The following is an 18,818-nucleotide window of genomic DNA, read 5'->3' on the forward strand; positions in this document are numbered from 1 at the left end:
CCCCCAGATGGCGCTGTCTCCCCCTGAGCTCTACCACACTGAGTTCGTGCGCAGTGCGCGCGCGGTGGGCGTGCTGTGGGGCGTGTGCACCGTTTGTCTGGCCGTACTCCAGGTGGTGGTTCTGGTACAGCCCGCCTGGGTGGTCACCTCGGAGACCAGCGCCGCCACCTCCGGGACCCTGGGCCTGTTCCAGGTGCGCCAACACACCGGCAGCCAATCACGACGCAGACCAGCTCACTTTGCAACGACACACATTTATACATACATATTCTGTATATGCATGTATATATATATATTTTTTTTTTGTTATTAGCTGTCGCTAGCTAGCTGTTGTTGCTAGCATGGGTTAATAACGTGTGTGTGTCTGTCTTTGTGGGTGTCTGTCTGTGCGTGTATGTATGTGTGTCTGTGCGCGTCTGTGTATCTGTCTGTGGATGTGTGAGTGTGTGTGTCTGTGTGTGTGTCTGTGCCTCTGTCTCTGTATGTGCGTCTGTCTGTGTATGTGCGTCTGTCTGTGTATGTGCGTGTGTGTGTGTGTGTGGGTGTGTGTATGCAGGTGTGTGTGGAGGGGGACTGGCCCGGTCCGGACTGCCAGGGCTCCACCTCGGCCCTGTCCCCCCTGCCGGCCTTCCAGACCCCCGCGGTGCTGGTGTGTGTGTCGCTGGGCGCCGTGTGGACCAGCGCCGCCTGCCTGCTGCTCTTCAGGGTCTGCCACTCGGCCGCCGTGTTCAAGAGCTGCGGCTGGCTGCAGCTCACAGCAGGTCTGACTGTCGGTCTGTCTGTCCGTCCGTCCGTCCGTCCGTCCGCCCGTCCGTCCGTCTGTCTCTCTGTCCTTCTGACTGATTGTCTGTCTGTCTGACTGTCTGTCTGTCTGTCTGTCTGACTGTCTCTCTGACTGTCTGTCTGTCTGTCTGTCTGTCTGTCTGTCTGTCTGTCTGTCTGTCTGTCTGTCTGTCTGTCTGTCTGTCTGTCTGTCTGTCTGTCTGTCTGTCTGTCTGACTGTCTGTCTGTCCGTTTGTCTCTCTCTCTATCACTAACTAACCAATCACCTATTTACCATCACTAACTAACCATAACTAGATAACAATCCCCTTGTTACCATTACCATGCCATAGCTCACTAGCCATCAGGCAGTCACTGTCTACATCTCAAATATTTATGTTTTCTATCACTCTATCCATCACTTTATCCATAAATCCATCTATTTATCCATGTATGTATGTATGTATGTATGTATGTATGTATGTCTCTCTCTCTCTCTCTCTTAACCTACCTGCCTGTCTCTCCAGGTGTGTGTCTGTCTCTCGCCTGTCTGCTGTTCCTGGACTCCTGGGACTGTGCAGAGATGAGGGCTCTTTGTGGAGACAGAGTGAGTCCACAGGAAGTGAAGTTCAAAGGCTATATGTGTGTCACGATGTATTAATGTAGAAACACATATATAAATATACATACACATATACATACATGCATTTATATATATATGTATATACAAACTATTATATTCATTTATATATATGTGTGGGTGTATATATATATATTTAATGTATATGTTTATATACTGTATATGTGTGGTGCAGTGTGACCCCCTTATAGAGGTGGTGCAGTGTGTCGGTGCAGTGTGCCCCCATCATGTGACGGTGCAGTGCGCCCCCATCATGTGACGGTGCAGTGCGCCCCCATCATGTGACGGTGCAGTGCGCCCCCACCATGTGACGGTGCATTGCGCCCCACCCTGTGACGGTGCAGTGCGCCCCCATCCTGTGACGGTGCAGTGCGCCCCCATCATGTGACGGTGCAGTGCGCCCCATCCTGTGACGGTGCAGTGCGCCCCCATCATGTGACGGTGCAGTGCGCCCCCACCATGTGACGGTGCAGTGCGCCCCCATCATGTGACGGTGCAGTGTGCCCCCACCATGTGACGGTGCATTGCGCCCCCATCATGTGACGGTGCAGTGTGACGGTGCAGTGCGCCCCCACCATGTGACGGTGCAGTGTGCCCCCCTGCGACCCTGTGCTGTCCCGTGCTGCAGGTGGGGAGCTTCCAGCCGGGGAACTGCTCTGTGTCCTGGGTGTTCACGCTGGCCCTGCTGGGGGTGCTGGACTCGGTGATCCTGGCCACGCTGGCCTTCGTCCTGGCCAGCAGACAGGACGCCCTGCTGCCCGTGGAGCCCAAGGACCAGAACCTGCTCACCAACCCTTAACCTCTCCTTAACCCTCTCTCAACCTCTCCTCAACCCTTAACCTCTCCTTAACCCTCTCTCAACCTCTCCTCAACCCTTAACCTCTCCTCAACCCTAAACCTCTCCTTAACCCTCTCTCAACCTCTCCTCAACCCTAAACCTCTCCTTAACCCTCTCTCAACCTCTCCTCAACCCTTAACCTCTCCTTAACCCTTAACCCTCTCCTTAACCCTCTCTCAACCTCTCCTCAACCCTTAACCTCTCCTTAACCCTCTCTCAACCTCTCCTTAACCCTTAACCTCTCCTTAACCCTCTCTCAACCTCTCCTCAACCCTTAACCTCTCCTTAACCCTCTCTCAACCTCTCCTTAACCCTTAACCTCTCCTTAACGCTCTCTCAACCTCTCCTTAACCCTTAACCTCTCCTTAACGCTCTCTCAACCTCTCCTTAACCCTTAACCTCTCCTTAACCCTCTCCTCAACCTCTCCTTAACCTCTCCTTAACCCTTAACCCTCTTCTTAACCCTCTCCTTAACCCTTAACCTCTCCTTAACCTCTTCTTAACCCTCTCCTCAACCCTTAACCTCTCCTTAACCCTTAACCCTCTCCTTAACCCTTAACCTCTCCTTAACCCAAAACCTTCTCATCAACCCATAACCTCTCCTTAAGACACAACATCTCCCTAACCTTTAACCTCTCCTTATCCCTCAACCCTCTCCTTAACCGTAACCCTCTCCTCAAACCAAAACCTTTTCACTAACCCTTAACCTCTCCTTAACCCAACACCTTCTTACTAACCATGACCCCCTCCTTACCCTTAACCCTCTCCTTAACCCTAAACCCTTTCCTTAATCCACAACTTCTCCCTAACCCTTAACCTCTCCTTAACCCACCAACTCTCCCTAACTCTTAACCCTCTCCTTAACCCCTTAAACCTTTCCTTAAACCTAAACCCCTCCCTAACCCTTAACCTCTCCTTAACACAAAACCTTCTCACCATCCCTGAACCCTCTCCCTCACCCTTAACCCTCACCCTAACCCTCTCTTTAAATCTTTCCTAAATCCTGTTGTCTGTTAAGTTGTAGATATTCTGAGCAGAGAATAAAAGCTATATTCTAAGGACTATGTTTATGGTTATTTGGCGATACAAGGGAACATACACGAGGGATACCAAGAACACCAGGGGTCAAACACACACACAGGATCTGAACTTTAGGTCGCGCCTTTATTTTGGAAACACTTTACATCCAACACATCCACTAAGCACATGTCCTGTTACCACGGCAACACACTGGACTTATTGTTATACCCCCCTCCCTCTCCATCCCTCTCCCTCTCTCCCTCTCTCTCCCTCCCTTCCTCTCTCCCTCGCCCCCTCTCCCTCCCTCTCTCTTTCTCTCTCGCTCTCCCTCTCTCTCCCCCTCTAACCCTCTCCCCCTCTCCCTCTCTCTCTCCCCCTCCGTCTCCCCCTCCCTCTCTCTCCATCTCTCTCTCTCCCCCTCTGTCTCCCCCTCCCTCTCCCTCCCTCCCTCTCTCTCACTCCCTCTCCCTCTCTCTCCATCTCTCTCTCTCTCCCTCCCTCTCTTTATCTCCCTCTCACCCTCTCCCTCTCTTTCTCTCTCTCTCTCTCTCTCTCTCTCCCTCCCTCTCTTTATCTCCCTCTCCCCCTCTCCCCCTCCCTCCCTCTCTCTTTTCCCCTCCCTCCCCCTCTCTCTCTCATTGCTCTGCGGTTACATCACATCAACACTAAATGAACACATGATGTTTGGGTCTAGATGATGAAGGGTAAATGACGCTGCAGGACGTGATGGGTGAGCGTTACTGAAGGGGTTGGGGGTTGACCCCTGACCCTGCCCCCCTGCCCCCGGCCCCTAACCGCTGACCCCGTCAGACCTACTCCTGTAGGACCTGCAGCAGCTGCTGGGCCAGGACTCTGGGGTTAAAGGTCACCACCGCCCTCCGTCTCCGGCGACGACTCCCCTCCTCCTCCTGGGCGGTTGCTATGGTATCCGGCCCCTCTCCTCCTCTCCCTCCCTCCTCCTCCTCCCCCTCCAGCCTCAGCCTCTTCACCCTGAGCAGGGGGGAGTCGCTGCTAGGCAACGGGGGAGAAGCGTCGTCAAGGGAACGGCGGGACCTGGTGTGGGCGGGGCTGACAGGTCTTGGTGCCGCGACTTCCCGTCTGGAGCGGGACTTTGCAGGGGCCATACTGCCCAGTATCCTAGCAACCAGGTATCTAGGGTGACGGAGAAGAAAGCAATCTGAGTCACAAACCCATCAACACCAGTCAGTCTGTTGTGAAGGTCTGAACCCGGTACAGTCTGAACCCGGTACGGTCTGAACCCAGTCTGAACCCGGTACGGTCTGAACCCGGTACGGTCGGAACCCGTTAAGGTCTGAACCCGATGTGGTCTGAACCCGGTACGGTCTGAACCCGATGTGGTCTGAACCCGGTATGGTCTGAACCCGGTCTGAACCCGGTACGGTCTGAACCCGGTACGGTCTGAACCCGGTACGGTCTGAACCCGGTGTGGTCTGAACCCGGTCTGAACCCGGTACGGTCTGAAGCCGGTACGGTCTGAACCCGGTTTGGTCTGAACCCGGTCTGAACCCGGTACGGTCTGAACCCGGTACGGTCTGAATCCGGTCTGAACCCGGTACGGTCTGAACCCGGTGTGGTCTGAACCCGGTGTGGTCTGAACCCGGTCTGAACCCGGTACGGTCTGAACCCGGTACGGTCTTAGACCCTTACACCCTAAAGAAAGGTACCGTAGGTGACTTTTGTTTGACCTTTGTCTGATATTTGTGTGACCTTTGACCCACCTCAGCAGGTCCGGGTCGCCCCCCCTGGGGGATGGCGGTCTAGGTCTGGGATCTCGCTGGTCCAGCTGGTTCTGTCTGGACCGCTCCAGCAAAGTCCTGGCCAGGCGAGGGTCCAGTCTGGGGACGGTCAAATCTTTTACTGATGGTACTGGTTAGACTGGTTTTACTGATGGTACTGGTTAGACCGGTTTACTGATGGTACTGGTTGGACTGGTTTTACTGATGGTACTGGTTAGACCGGTTTTACTGATGGTACTGGTTAGACCGGTTTACTGATGGTACTGGTTAGACTGGTTTTAATGGCCGATTCACATTCATGCCATTAGCAGACGCTTTATCAACAACAACAATATATCTTTACTGTCGGTACAGTAGAGCTATTCAGAGAAACAAGCACTGACATGGGTGAGGGTACTAATAGGGACTGGTTTTACTGATGGTACTGGTTGAGACTGGTGATGGTACTACTGGGGACTGGATTTACTGATAGATGAAGATACTAATTCGTTTTTTACTCGGTGATGTACTTGTTACGAGTGGTTTTACTGGGTGATGTACTAGTTAGGTGCTGCATTAGTTAGGACTGGTTTTAAAAGGTGATGTACTAGTTAATTCGTGCACTAATTAGTAGGGCTGGGTAAAAATATCGATTCATCTATGCACTGCAATTTATTTGTTCTTGATTCAATTTCGATTCAGAATTGAAAAAGAAAAGAAGAAAAAGAAGCATACATTGTAATCTAGAAGCGAGTATGCCTAAATGTACATGCCCTTTTACATTTGTCCATGTTATGATTATTACTTAATGCTGCAAGTTTAGCTCAGGAACAATATTATACAATGGTGTATTCCCTTTTTGCTAGTTAAAGCACAATGAAATGGTTAATTCATTTTGAAATGGTTAATTCTAAATAATATTGAGGTATTTTTGTCATCTGCATGTAATATTGAATCGATATCGAAGCAATTGGATCAATATCGAATCGAATCGAATCGAATCGATATTGAATCAAATCAAGAACTAAAGAATCAAATTGAATTGAATTGTGAGGTACCTGGCAATACCCAGCCCTACTAGTTAGGACTGGTTTTACTAGGTGAGGCCTGGTACCTCTCCAGCAGGGCCCAGCTAGCAGCCTGGGAGTTTCCTGGACTCATGCCCCTGCCGGTGTCGTCGTAGTCCTGGGTTGCCAGGCGCTGGAAGGGCCCCTCCTCCTCCTCCTCCTCCACCACGTCCATCACGTCCATGTCTCCTGGGTTGACCAATCCCGCACCTTCTGCCTCTGACATGAGGCGGAGCATAGCGGCCATGTAGGCAGCTGATTGGTTGATTAAATTAAAGAGATAAAGAGCTAATCTTACTGAACAGATTTGTGTGTGTGTGTGTGTGTGTGAGTGTGTGTGTGTGTGTGTGTGTGTGTCTGTGTGTGTGTGTGTCTGTAATGTGGTAGTTTGTGTGTGTGTGTCTAGTGTGTTTGTGTCTGGTGTTTGTGTATTAGTCTCTGGTGTGTGTGTTTGCTGTGAGTGTTAATGAGTGTTCGGAAGTGCATTTGATGTGTGTGTTTTGTGTGTGTGTGTGTTCACCTCCTTCCTGTTCTTGTTCCCTTCTCTGGTTGCTCTCCACCAATCGCTGCAGGGCGTCATCTAAGCTCCTCCTCCACTCAGTTTGCTGGTAGTCAGCGTCTCCTCGCTGGACAGGATATGACATCATCTCTGCTTCGTTTGGCAGCAGGTCCCGCAAGTCTCTACGGAGTCGCCTGGCCGCCGCCCCCTGGCCCTCCAAGCCACGCCCCCCTGGACGCGCTGCTGGGAGAGACTGGAATACAACCAGTTAAACACACCTGTAGTTAATCCAACCAGTTAAACACACCTGTAGTTAATACAACCAGTTAAACAAACCTGTAGTTAATGCACCTGTAGGTAAAAAAACTGTTGTTAAACACACCTGTAGTTAATCACCTATAGTTAAACACACCTGTAGTTAATATACCTGTAGTTAGTTAAAACACCTTTAGTAAGAACCTGAACTTGTTTAACATACCCGTAGTTAAATAAATGTAATATAAATATTTATTATATATTGTCAAAATATGTAATATCTTTATTATATAACGTTATATTCATTATGTTATCATCGAAATTATGTTATAATCATTATATAATCATCTAAACATGTTATTCTCCTAACTACAACAACAATTTGCCATGTCTGTCACTGGCAATGCTGTTGCCTAGCAACCAGCTCTCCTCCGCATTCTCTTTCTCTCATCCATCTATCAATACCCCTCACTGCCTCTAATTCTGTCGTCTCTCCCTCTTCCCAATTCTGTCTCTTTCTCTCTCTCTCTCTCTCTCTCTCTCTCTCCCTCTCCCTCTCCGTCGCTCTCTTTATTGATCTATCTCTCTTCCCATCCATGCATCCCAGGCAGGTTAAGTGAGAACAGATTCTCAACACACATACATAACAATATCAAGATAGAAACACATATACATATCTAGCTCTAACAATATTACAATACAATATCTAGATAGATACACATATATATTTCTAGCTCTAACAACACTACAATGCAATATCTAGATAGATACACACATATATATATAGCTCTAACAATACGACAACGCAATATCTAGATAGATACACATTAATGCAAGACGTTAAAATTCTACATTACAATATATAGATACATACACATATATATTTCTAGATATTATAATACTACAATACAACACAATATATATATATAATCAGATTAATGTCTAGACATATATGTATTCTGTAGATATAAATAATATTAATTATAAACATTAATGTTCATATATTGATATTCATTAATCACACTTATTTTAAACAGAAATGCTGATGTCATCCTGCCTGGCGACAGTAGTAACCGTGGTTACACAACACCATGACGACACACATGTTTGAACACACACACACACACATGCAAGCACGCAGGTGCCCACACACGCACACACACATACACACGCACACACAAACAAACAGAAGCACAAACACACTCACACTCTTCCTACCTTAGCGTTCAGCACGCTGCAGGCAGCAACGCACAACAGACACAACGGGCCCAGCATTCTGTCCTCTGTCTGTCCGTCCGTCTGACAGAATGCGGCTGCCCTGTTTTAGTGTCTCTCGTCCGTTTATCCTCCCTCCTCAGCAGAAGAGAGCGAGCGAGTGAGAGACAGAAAGAGAGAGAGACAGAGAGAGAGAGGGGGGGGAGGAGCTAGAGAGATGCGTGATAAGGAAAGAGCGTGATGTGAAAGGGAGTGAACAAACACACTAACATTCATCCCTCCCTTCCTCCCTCCCTCCGCCCCCCCCTTTCTGTTTGAGAACAGGATGCAGTGATGCGGTTGCCATGGTAATGTCTTTATTGAAACATGGGATCCAAAGGGTAAAGAAACAGGCTCAAAGGGTTTCCATAGTCACAATTCATACAAACATATTGATAACCGTCGTCAACACTGATGTGGTCACCTTGGATACGGATGCTGGGTAGAATATCAGAGGAAGTTACATCACAAGTCAGAGGCATTGAGTCACCACGACACCAGAACAACGATAAGACGCACAAACACACACACATGCACAAGCCCACACACACATACACACACACATTTGTGATCCCAGACGCACCCAAACACCCACACCACACACACCCCCACACACACACACACACACACCCCCCCCCCACACACACACACACACACACACACACACACACATGCTGCTGTATGGGGCTGGTGGTCATGCAGGGGTTAAATATCTAAGTCTAAAGGAAAGGCTTTATGATCGATAGATGAACTGTTTTTTTATTGATAGATAACGTGTCCTCTGCTTATTGATCCGAACACTCATCCTCTCCGCTGGCTTCTACAATATTATTATACCTGCCTATCATATTATGTCATCCCTTTTCCCATCATACTGCGGAGGTGAGGCTGTTGCCATCCCGACACAGAACGCAAATCCTTTCATCTCACTGCTATTCACTTAACATCACCTCCCCTCCTAATGTAATCACTGAGTCATCACCACTCTGATAAACAGAGTCATCACCATCCCTTACTCATAATATCACAGAGTCATCACCATACCTTACTCATATTATCAGAGTCATCACCACCCCTAACTCATTTTATCAGAGTTAACACCACCCCTTACTAATATTATCAGAGTCATCACCACCCCTAACTCATTTTATCAGAGTCAACACCACCCCTTACTCATATTATCAGAGTCATCACCCCCCCCCCCTTGCTCATATTATCACAGAATCATCAACAACCCTTACTCATATTATCAGAGTCATCACCACCCCTAATTTATATTATCAGAGTCATCACCACCCCTTACTCATATTATCAGTCAACACCACCCTTACTCATATTATCAGAGTCATCACCACCCCTAACTTATATTATCAGAGTCATCACCACCCCTAACTTATATTATCAGAGTCAACACCACCTCTTACTCATATTATCACAGAGTCATCACCATTCCTCACTCATATTGTCAGAGTCATCACCACCCCTCACTCATATTGTCAGAGTCATCACCACCCCTTACTCATATTATAACAGTCCTTACCACCCATTGCACCTCAAGTATCTTAACTTGACAGGATGGTATCTCGTGTGTACACCAGACGGCATGTATACACAGCATGTGCTAGATGGTGCAAATTACACCATCCGTACTAGGTAGTACCAGCTAATCTGCTAGCACGGATACGTAGTACTTTTAGACTGTGTAGTACTATGTAGTAGAGAATCTAACTTAGTGGTACATAGGAGTTGTCTGAGGGGTTGTGGGATGTTTCTGGTTGCTATGGTAATGCATGCTGGCACAAAGTGAGCAAGGGAAAGCACAGGTCCATATAAATAAAGACATGTTCATCTATATCATATCTGTTATGAACAACACTGACACCATGTCGTCATGAGGCTGCTGTCAACTTATCATCACTCTGTTTTCATGTTCACATCACTCACAATACTTAACAACAACCCCCCCCCCCCCACCCCCCACCCTGATGCAACAGACGAACATCCCGGCAGATATGAAGGAGCGTTGCATTATGGGTAGGCTGCAGACCGCCAACCTGTTGTACGCTCCAATGCCTGAGGAAACACACACATTATAGATGTTAATATTATATATTATCTATACATAGATATATAGAGATAAATCATATAAACACATTATATATAGAGATAAGTCATATAAACACAATATATATATATATATATAGAGAGATAAATCATATAAACACATTATATATAGGGATAAATCAAAGTAACACATTATATATAGGGATAAATCTTGTGAACAAATTATAGATAGATATATCTGTTTTCTTACCGGTTTCCTGTCTGCTCACATCTGATTGGAGAAGGAGGTTGGAGCCGCTGCTGGTTGGCCATAGGCCGGACCAAAGTCCGCCTCCTGAGTCTACATGACAGGAAGTGACATCAGATACACAAGATGGTTTAATCAACAGACACTGGCATTACCGAGGTGTCATTAGCAGCCTGGCTGTAATTAGCAACCTGGTCATACAGCTGTAGTTACCTGGTTGTAGTTACCTGGTAGTATCAGGTTACCTGGTTGTATCCCTGCTGGTTGTAGTCGGGCTAGATGTAATAGGTTACCTGGTACTAGTAGGTTACCTGGTTGTATCCCTGCTGGTTGTAGTCGGGCTAGATGTAATAGGTTACCTGGTACCAGTAGGTTACCTGGTTGTATCCCTGCTGGTTGTAGTCGGGCTAGATGTAATAGGTTACCTGGTACTAGTAGGTTACCTGGTTGTATCCCTGCTGGTTGTAGTAGGGCTAGATGTAATAGGTTACCTGGTACCAGTAGGTTACCTGGTTGTATCCCTGCTGGTTGTAGTCGGGCTAGATGTAATAGGTTACCTGGTACCAGTAGGTTACCTGGTTGTATCCCTGCTGGTTGTAGTCGGGCTAGATGTAATAGGTTACCTGGTACCAGTAGGTTACCTGGTTGTATGCCTGCTGGTTGTAGTCGGGCTAGATGTAATAGGTTACCTGGTACTAGTAGGTTACCTGGTTGTATCCCTGCTGGTTGTAGTCGGGCTAGATGTAATAGGTTACCTGGTACTAGTAGGTTACCTGGTTGTATCCCTGCTGGTTGTAGTCGGGCTGGTACTAATAGGTGACCTGGTAGTAGTAGGTTACCTGATAGTAATAGACAAGCCGGTACTAACCTGGTTGTAGCCCTGCTGGTTGTAGTCGGGCTGGTACCCGCCCCCCTGGGTGCCGGCGTAGGGGTCCTGCTCGTAGCCCCCCTGCTGGCCGAAGGCCTCCGGTGCAGCGGTCTTCTCCTGGGGGGGAGGGGCCCGCATGAAGGGGGCCAGGATCCCCGTCTCCTTGAACACGAACCACAGGTTCCCCCCCCACAGGATGAGGTTGATGAAGCCAAACGCCTAGAGGTAGGAGGAGGAGAGAAGGAGAGGAGGGAGGAGAGAGGGGGAGGAGAGGGGAGAGAGGGGGAGGAGAGAGGAGAGAAGGAGAGGAGAGAGGAGAGAGGAGAGAGGAGAGAGGGGGAGAGAGGAGAGAGGGGGAGGAGAGAGGAGAGAGGAGAGAAGGAGAGGAGAGAGGAGAGAGGAGAGAGGGGGAGAGAGGAGAGAGGGGGAGGAGAGAGGAGAGAAGGAGAGGAGAGAGGAGAGAGGGGGAGGAGAGAGGGGGAGAGAGGAGAGAGGGGGAGGAGAGAGGAGAAGGGGAGAGAGGAGAGAGGGGGAGAGAGGAGAGAGGGGGAGGAGAGAGGGGGAGAGAGGAGAGAGGGGGAGGAGAGAGGAGAGGAGAGAGGAGAGGAGAGGGAGAGGGGAGAGGAGAGAGAGGAGAGAGGCGAGGAGAGAGGATAGTTGGAGAGGATAGAGGGGGAGGAGAGAGGAGAGGAGAGAGGAGAGGAGGGGAGATGGGAGGAGAGAGGAGAGAAGAGAAAGGAAAGGAGAGGAGCGGAATAGAATAAGATGGCAGAATATCACAGGAGCCGTACCATTAGCATGCTAGGAAGCTCAAGGCTAGCCGTACCCTGGAGCTGTTTAAAATGCTAGTTACCTCTACACTAGCAGTACTATGGCGGTGTTTAGCATGCTGGTTAGCGCCAGGCTGGCCGTACCACGGAGGTGTTTAGCATGCTAGTTAGCTCTAGGTTGTCCGTACCACAGAGGTGTTGAGGCCAGACATGACGGGGTCGTGGACCTCCTTGCAGTGGTTCTCCTCGTTGCTACAGGCGCTGATCATGGTGAGGACCATGTCGGGGTCCGTCGCCCTCTTCACGTCGGTGAGACCCTTCGCCCACGCGGCTGAACTCACCAGCCACATGAAGGCAAAGACCCCCGTCACACCCAGGTCCTGCACACACACACACACACACACACACACACACACACACACACACACACACACACACACACACAAACACACACACACACACACACACACACACACACACACACACACACTTTAGCTAGGCTAGGTTTTGCATGATAAGCTAGGCAATGTTTGCCTGGCTACGTGTTGTTAGCTAGGCTAGGTTTTGCATGCTAAGCTAGGCAATGTTCGCCTGGCTACGTCTTGTTAGCTAGGCTAGCTGTTATATGTTAGGCTAGTTGTTACATGATATTTTAGGCGTTGCCTGGACTAGGCAGTGGTAAGTTATGATGGTTAGTTAGTGATGGTTACTAGGTGATGTTGAGTTAGTGATGGTTACTAGGTTAGCCTACGTGTTGTGAGCTAGGCTAGACGTGGTATGCTAGGCTAGGCTGCTATGCTAATATACCATTAGCAGGCCCCTTTTATTTGCTAGGCTAGAAGTGGTGTGCTAGGCTAGGCGTGGTGTGCTAGGCTAGGCTGTGTTACGTATTTTAAGCACATGGGCTACCATACATAGCCACTAGGAAGTAGGATCGAACACATAAGCTGTAATTACCATACATAGCCACTAGGAAGTAGGCTCGAACACATAAGCTGTAATTACCATACATAGCCACTAGGAATAGGATCAAACACATAAACTGTAATTACTATACATAGCCACAAGGGGGGCAGGACATATAAGCTGCAATAACTATTCCAGCCACAGATGGCAGCCCCTTTAGACAGGTGAGGAGGGTGGAGCCAATACGACACATAGGACACGCCTACTCGGTATTAAAGCAGGGCCTGGAGCCAACGAAATCAGAAACATCCGGCAGTCCATACTAGGGAGTTAGGTAGAGAGGCCTGCTGTTTGTCGCTCACACGCGTGTCCATACAATTCCCCTCCTTTTGCTTCATAGTTACCATACCGAAATACTTTAACAAATAAAGTGAGTTCAAAGCGATCCCGATTAGACTACTTTCTTCAAGAACGCAACAGCTGCTATGCTAACATTAAGTTAGCGGGCCCTTGTTGTGAGTAAGGCTAGGCATGGTGGGCTAGGCTAGGCTGCTATGCTAACATTAAGTTAGCGGGCCCTTGTTGTGAGTAAGGCTAGGCGTGGTGGGCTAGGCTAGGCCGCTATGCTAACGTACTATTAGCGGGCCCTTGTTGTTCTCCTTGTACTTCTCGTAGGCAAAGACATAGATGAAGAGCGCCGCGGTGGAGTAGAGGAAGGCGAACACTCCGATAGTGACGAAGAACTCAGCGGAGGAAGAGTAGTCCCCGATGAGGAAGAGGCGCTCCGGGTTTCCGCCCGTGCAGGTGGGGGCATCAAAGTACACCATGTGCATCCTGGAGACAACAAGAAGCCAGTCTCTTCTACCACATCAAGGTGCTCAACGTAGCCAGTGAGCATGAGACGGGTGGATGGTGATAGTGAACATAAGGAGGATGTATATATGGTGATAGTGAACATAAGGAGGATGTATATATGGTGATAGTGAACATAAGGAGGGTGTATATATGGTGATAGTGAACATAAGAAGTGTGTTTAGTGATAGTGAAAATAAGAAGTGTGTTTGATGATAGTGAACATAAGAAGTGTGTCTGGTGATAGTGAACATGATAAGTGTGTTTGGTGATAGTGAACATAAGTGTGTATATATGGGGATAGTGAACAAAAGAAGTGTGTTTTTATGATAGTGAACATAATAAGTGTGTTTGATGACAGTGAACATAAAAAGTGTGTATATGGGATAGTGAACATAAGAATTGTGTTTGGTGATAATGAACCTAATAAGTGTTTGGTGATAGTGAACAAAAGAAGTGGGTTTGTTGATAGTGAACATAAGAAGTGGGTTTGGTGATAGTGAACATAATAAATGAGTATTTCATAGTGAGCAGACCTGAATGGGTACTCGAACTTCACCTCGATGCTCAGATCACTCTCTGTCCGGTTCTTACACTCCACCGCCATTTTGAACATCCCAGAATAACTTCCACAGGTGGAGAACGCAAAGATGGAGAAAAACTAGGAGAGAGAGAGAGAGAGAGAGAGAGAGAGAGAGAGAGAGAGAGATGGATATCGAAAGAGTGATAGAAAACAGATAGATATTTGAGGTGTTACTCAGGGATGATTACTAGGTTATGGGTTAGTTAGTGATGGTTACTACCTGATGGCTAGTGAGTTATTGTATGGTAATGGTAACAAGGTGGTTGTTATCTAGTTATGATTAGTTAGTGATGGAAAATAGGTGACTGGTTAGTTAGTGATGGTGAATAGGGTATTGGTTAGTTAGTGATGGTAAATAGGTGATGGTCTTAAGTCGATTGGTTAGTTGTTGATGGTAACTAAGTCATGGTAACAAGGTGGTTGTTATCTAGTTATGATTAGTTAGTGATGGAAAATAGGTGACTGGTTAGTTATTGATGGTTACTAGGGGATTGGTTAGTTAGTGATGGTTACCAGGTGACTGGTTAGTTAGTGATGGTTACCAGGTGACTGGTTAGTTAGTGATGGTTACTGGGTGATTGGTTCGTTAGTGATGTTAACTAGGTGACTTGTAGGCTAGTGATGGTAATTGGTAAGTTAGTGATGGTTACTAGGTGATTAGTTAGTTAGTGATGGTTAGGAGGTGATTGGTTAGTTAGTGACTGTAAATAGGTGATTGGTTTATTTAGTAATGGTAACTAGGTGATAACTTACCCATTGTAAGGCTTTGATGAAACCCAACGGAACTTTCAGGATACGGAACTGCCCTTGGGCAACCAGCTGGAGAGAGAGAGAGAGAGAGAGAGAGAGAGAGAGAGAGAGAGAGAGAGAGAGAGAGAGAGAGAGAGAGAGAGAGAGAGAGAGAGAGAGAGAGAGAGAGAGAGAGAGAGAGAGAGAGAGAGAGAGAGAGACATATACATAGACAGACAGACAGACAGACAGGCAGATAAAGAAAAAGAGAGAGATAAGTAGACAGAGAGGAAAAGAGAGCGAGAGTGATAGAGAGACAGTGAGGGAGAGGGGGTAGTGTGTAAGAAAGAGAGAGAGAGAGGATGTAAAATTATGTTACACATGAGATACCGATTTTTTTGTATATAGTATGACGTAACATATGCATAGCATTCCATGAGCATAGCATAGTAGCATCAGTGTCGGGAAGGTTTAGGCTACTAAACCATATTCACGTAACTATAGAGATGTATTTCTGTATCCATAAGGTTGTATTCATGTATCCATAAGGATGTATTCATGTACCCATACGGATGTGTTCATGTATCTAGAGGGATACATTCATGTATTTATAGAGATGTATTCATGTAGCTAGAGAGATGTATTCATGTATCCATAGGGATACATTCATGTATCTATAGGGACCAGACTAGGCCGGACTAGGCCGGACTAGACCTGACTAGACCGTACTAGACCGGACTACACCTGACTAGACCTGACTAGACCGGACTAGACCGGACTAGACCGGACTAGAAAGGACTAGACCTTACTAGACCGGACTAGACCTGACTAGACTGGACTACACCGGACTAGACCGGACTAGCAGCAGACTAGACCATACTAGACCTAACTAGACCGGATAAGACCTGACTAGACCGGACTAGGCAGGTCTAGCAGTATGCTAGACCGGACTAGCAGCAGACTAGACCGGACTAGACCTGACTAGACAAGACTAGACCGAACTACACCTGACTAGACCTGACTAGACCGGACTAGACTGGACTAGACCGGACTAGACCTTACTAGACCGGACTAGCAGCAGACTAGACCGGACTAGACCTGACTAGACCGGACTCGACCTTACTAGACAGGACTAGCAGCTGACTAGACCTGACCAGATAGGACTAGCAGCAGACTAGACCGGACTAGCAGCAGACTAGACCGGACTAGACCAGACTAGACCGGACTAGACAGGACTAGCAGCAGGCTACACTGGACTAGCAGCAGACTAGACCGGACTAGACCAGACTACACCTGACTAGACCGGACTAGACAGGCCTAGCAGCAGACTAGACCTGACTAGACCGGACTAGACCGGACTAGACCTGATTAGACAGGACTAGACCTGACAAGACCGGATTAGACCTGACTAGACCGGACTAGCAGCAGACTAGACCTGACTAGACCGGACTAGCAGCAGACTAGACCATACTAGACCTGACTAGACCGGATAAGACCTGACTAGACCGGACTAGGCAGGACTAGCAGCCGACTAGACCGGACTAGCAGCCGACTAGACCTGACTAGACCGGACTAGACCAGACTAGACCAGACTAGAAGAACACTAGACCGGACTAGCAGCAGACTAGACCAGACTAGACCGGACTAGACCAGACTAGACCGGACTAGCAGCAGACTAGACCGGACTAGAAGCAGGCCATTGCTGGTTCGGTTCCAGGAGGGTCTGGGTGCAGGGGCCAGTAGTTCTATGTGAGCTCGTGTCCTGAGGTCCAGCAGGCGGCCATTTTACCCCCCCCCCCCTAGAGACCCCCTCCCAGTGGGTCCAGCACCAGGTCTGTTTACGTTTATCTAATCCAACGCAACACGAGCCTCTAGCATCTGACAGCGGGGCGATGCTGAGGCAGCAGCTCACTCCGCCCAGGAGACTGAGTACTACACCGCGTACCCTCTGAGAGCATCCACGCACCACACTGCATCCAACCTCCCTCCTGCGTCCATCCATCCTGCGTCCACCCACCACCCAGCTCCCTTCATCCACCCATCCTGCTCCACCCGTCCTGCCTCTACCCATCCTGCTCCACCCTCTCAGCCACACGTTATATTCTTCATGTCCTCATTACGGTTAAAATAATCTTACCTTGTTCACGAGATCCATCCTGACGACTGGAGAGGAGAGGAGAGGACAGAGAGGAGAGAGGATGGAGGGAGAGAGAGAGAGAGAGAGAGAGATGTGGGAGAGGGGAGAGAGAGGGGGAGGGGGCGATAGAGCGAGAGGGTGGGGGAGGGGACCAGAGCCTACTGCGTCACGCCGCTTCCACGGTGTTGATGTGGAGGAGCAGCGATGATGAACACACAGATCGTTACTACCGGGACCACAGAAATACACTCTATAGTAGGCTCATTCAGGAGGGCTAGGTACCACATTACATAGGATAGATATCGTTACTATAAATACTATGAGCTAGAGAGAGAAGGGGAGGGAGAGAGAGAGGGGGGGAGGGAAGGGAGAGAGAGAGAGAGAGAGAGAGAGAGAGAGAGAGAGGGGGAGGGAAGGGAGAGAGTGAGAGAAAGAGCGAGGGGAGGGAGAGAGAGAGAGAGTGTACAGAGACTTCATTACATATGATACATTTGATACTATAAATACTATGAACTAGAGAGAGAGAAGGGGAGAGAGAGAGAGGGGGGGCAGGAAAGGGAGAGAGAGAGAGGGGGAGGGAAGGGAGAGAGAGCGAAAGAGAGAGGGGGGAGGGAGAGAGAGAGAGGGGAGGGAGAGAGTGTACAGAGACTACATTACATATGATACATTTGATACTATAAATACTATGAACTAGAGAGAGAGAAGGGGAGAGAGAGACAGAGGGGGGGCAGGGAAGGGAGAGAGAGAGAGAGGGGGGAGGGAGAGAGAGAGAGGGGGAGGGAAGGGAGAGAGAGAGAGAGGGGGGGAGAGAGAGAGGGGGAGGGAAGGGAGAGAGAAAGAGAGAGGGGGGAGGGTGAGAGAGAGAGAGAGGGAGAGGGGAGGCAGGGAGGGGAGGGAGAGGGAGAGAGAGAGAGAGGGGGAGAGAGAGAGAGAGAGAGAGAGAGAGGGGGGGGGAGGCAGGGAGGGAGGGAGACCACCCTATCAGGGTGAGTGACAGGCCAGGCTCATGTTGCTCACTTTATTGTGTATCAAAAAGAGAAACAGCTTCACATAGAAAACCAGCATCAGCTTAAGACGCATTCCAACAAACGTTCACACCGAGAAGACTAGCCGCCCGCCGTTACCCTGACAACAGCACAAACACAAGAACAAGACCACAAGATGGAGGACTCTGGCGTCTGGTCACAAAGTCTGGCAAATATTATAAAAAGAACAAGATAAACATGATCTATATTGAGTTTAGAGCTGCATACTGGTGGAATATCTGCTCCGCCCACAAGGGAAGGCTGAGGTTTACAGACCAATAGAAACACATCAAAACAGTTGAGGGCGGAGTCTTAACATACAGGAAGAGATTAAAAAAGACTCATCACAGTTTGGAGCAGGAGGAAGATAGAGGAGCAGGAGCAGGAGGAGGTGGACAAGAGAGGAGGAGGAGAGAGGAGGAGAGGAGCGAGGTGGAGGAGAGAGGAGGAGAGAGGAGAGGAGAGAAGAGGAGGTGTCAGTGTCTGTTGCTGACTTAAGAGTCTTGTCGTATCGCTGCCATGGTGGCGCTAGAGTCCCAGTCACGGATCTGTGCCCTGATGCATGG

The 18,818-nt window shown here is 48.6% G+C and overlaps 2 protein-coding genes across 2 annotated transcripts; one reads left to right on the plus strand and one right to left on the minus strand.

Annotated features, from left to right (window-relative positions):
- Window positions 1-7: 7 nt before the first annotated feature.
- Window positions 8-2,201, plus strand: lhfpl4b (LHFPL tetraspan subfamily member 4b; the record flags this gene model as incomplete). Its single annotated transcript, XM_079741599.1, has 4 exons — window positions 8-193; window positions 557-761; window positions 1,290-1,369; window positions 2,031-2,201. 4 exons carry the CDS (start codon window positions 8-10, stop codon window positions 2,199-2,201), a joined length of 642 nt encoding a protein of 213 aa, XP_079597725.1.
- Window positions 2,202-10,400: 8,199 nt separating this feature from the next.
- Window positions 10,401-17,245, minus strand: LOC307079797 (synaptophysin-like; the record flags this gene model as incomplete). The annotated part of the gene is made up of 7 exons (XM_079742303.1): window positions 10,401-10,469; window positions 11,251-11,469; window positions 12,209-12,400; window positions 13,562-13,760; window positions 14,315-14,439; window positions 15,115-15,180; window positions 17,228-17,245. The coding sequence occupies 7 exons, from the start codon at window positions 17,243-17,245 to the stop codon at window positions 10,401-10,403; spliced, it is 888 nt and encodes a 295-aa protein (XP_079598429.1).
- Between the last annotated feature and the right edge of the window lie 1,573 nt (window positions 17,246-18,818).

Source organism: Pollachius pollachius (genome assembly GCF_949987615.1).
Source record: "Pollachius pollachius genome assembly, chromosome: 8".
Lineage (NCBI taxonomy): Eukaryota > Metazoa > Chordata > Actinopteri > Gadiformes > Gadidae > Pollachius > Pollachius pollachius.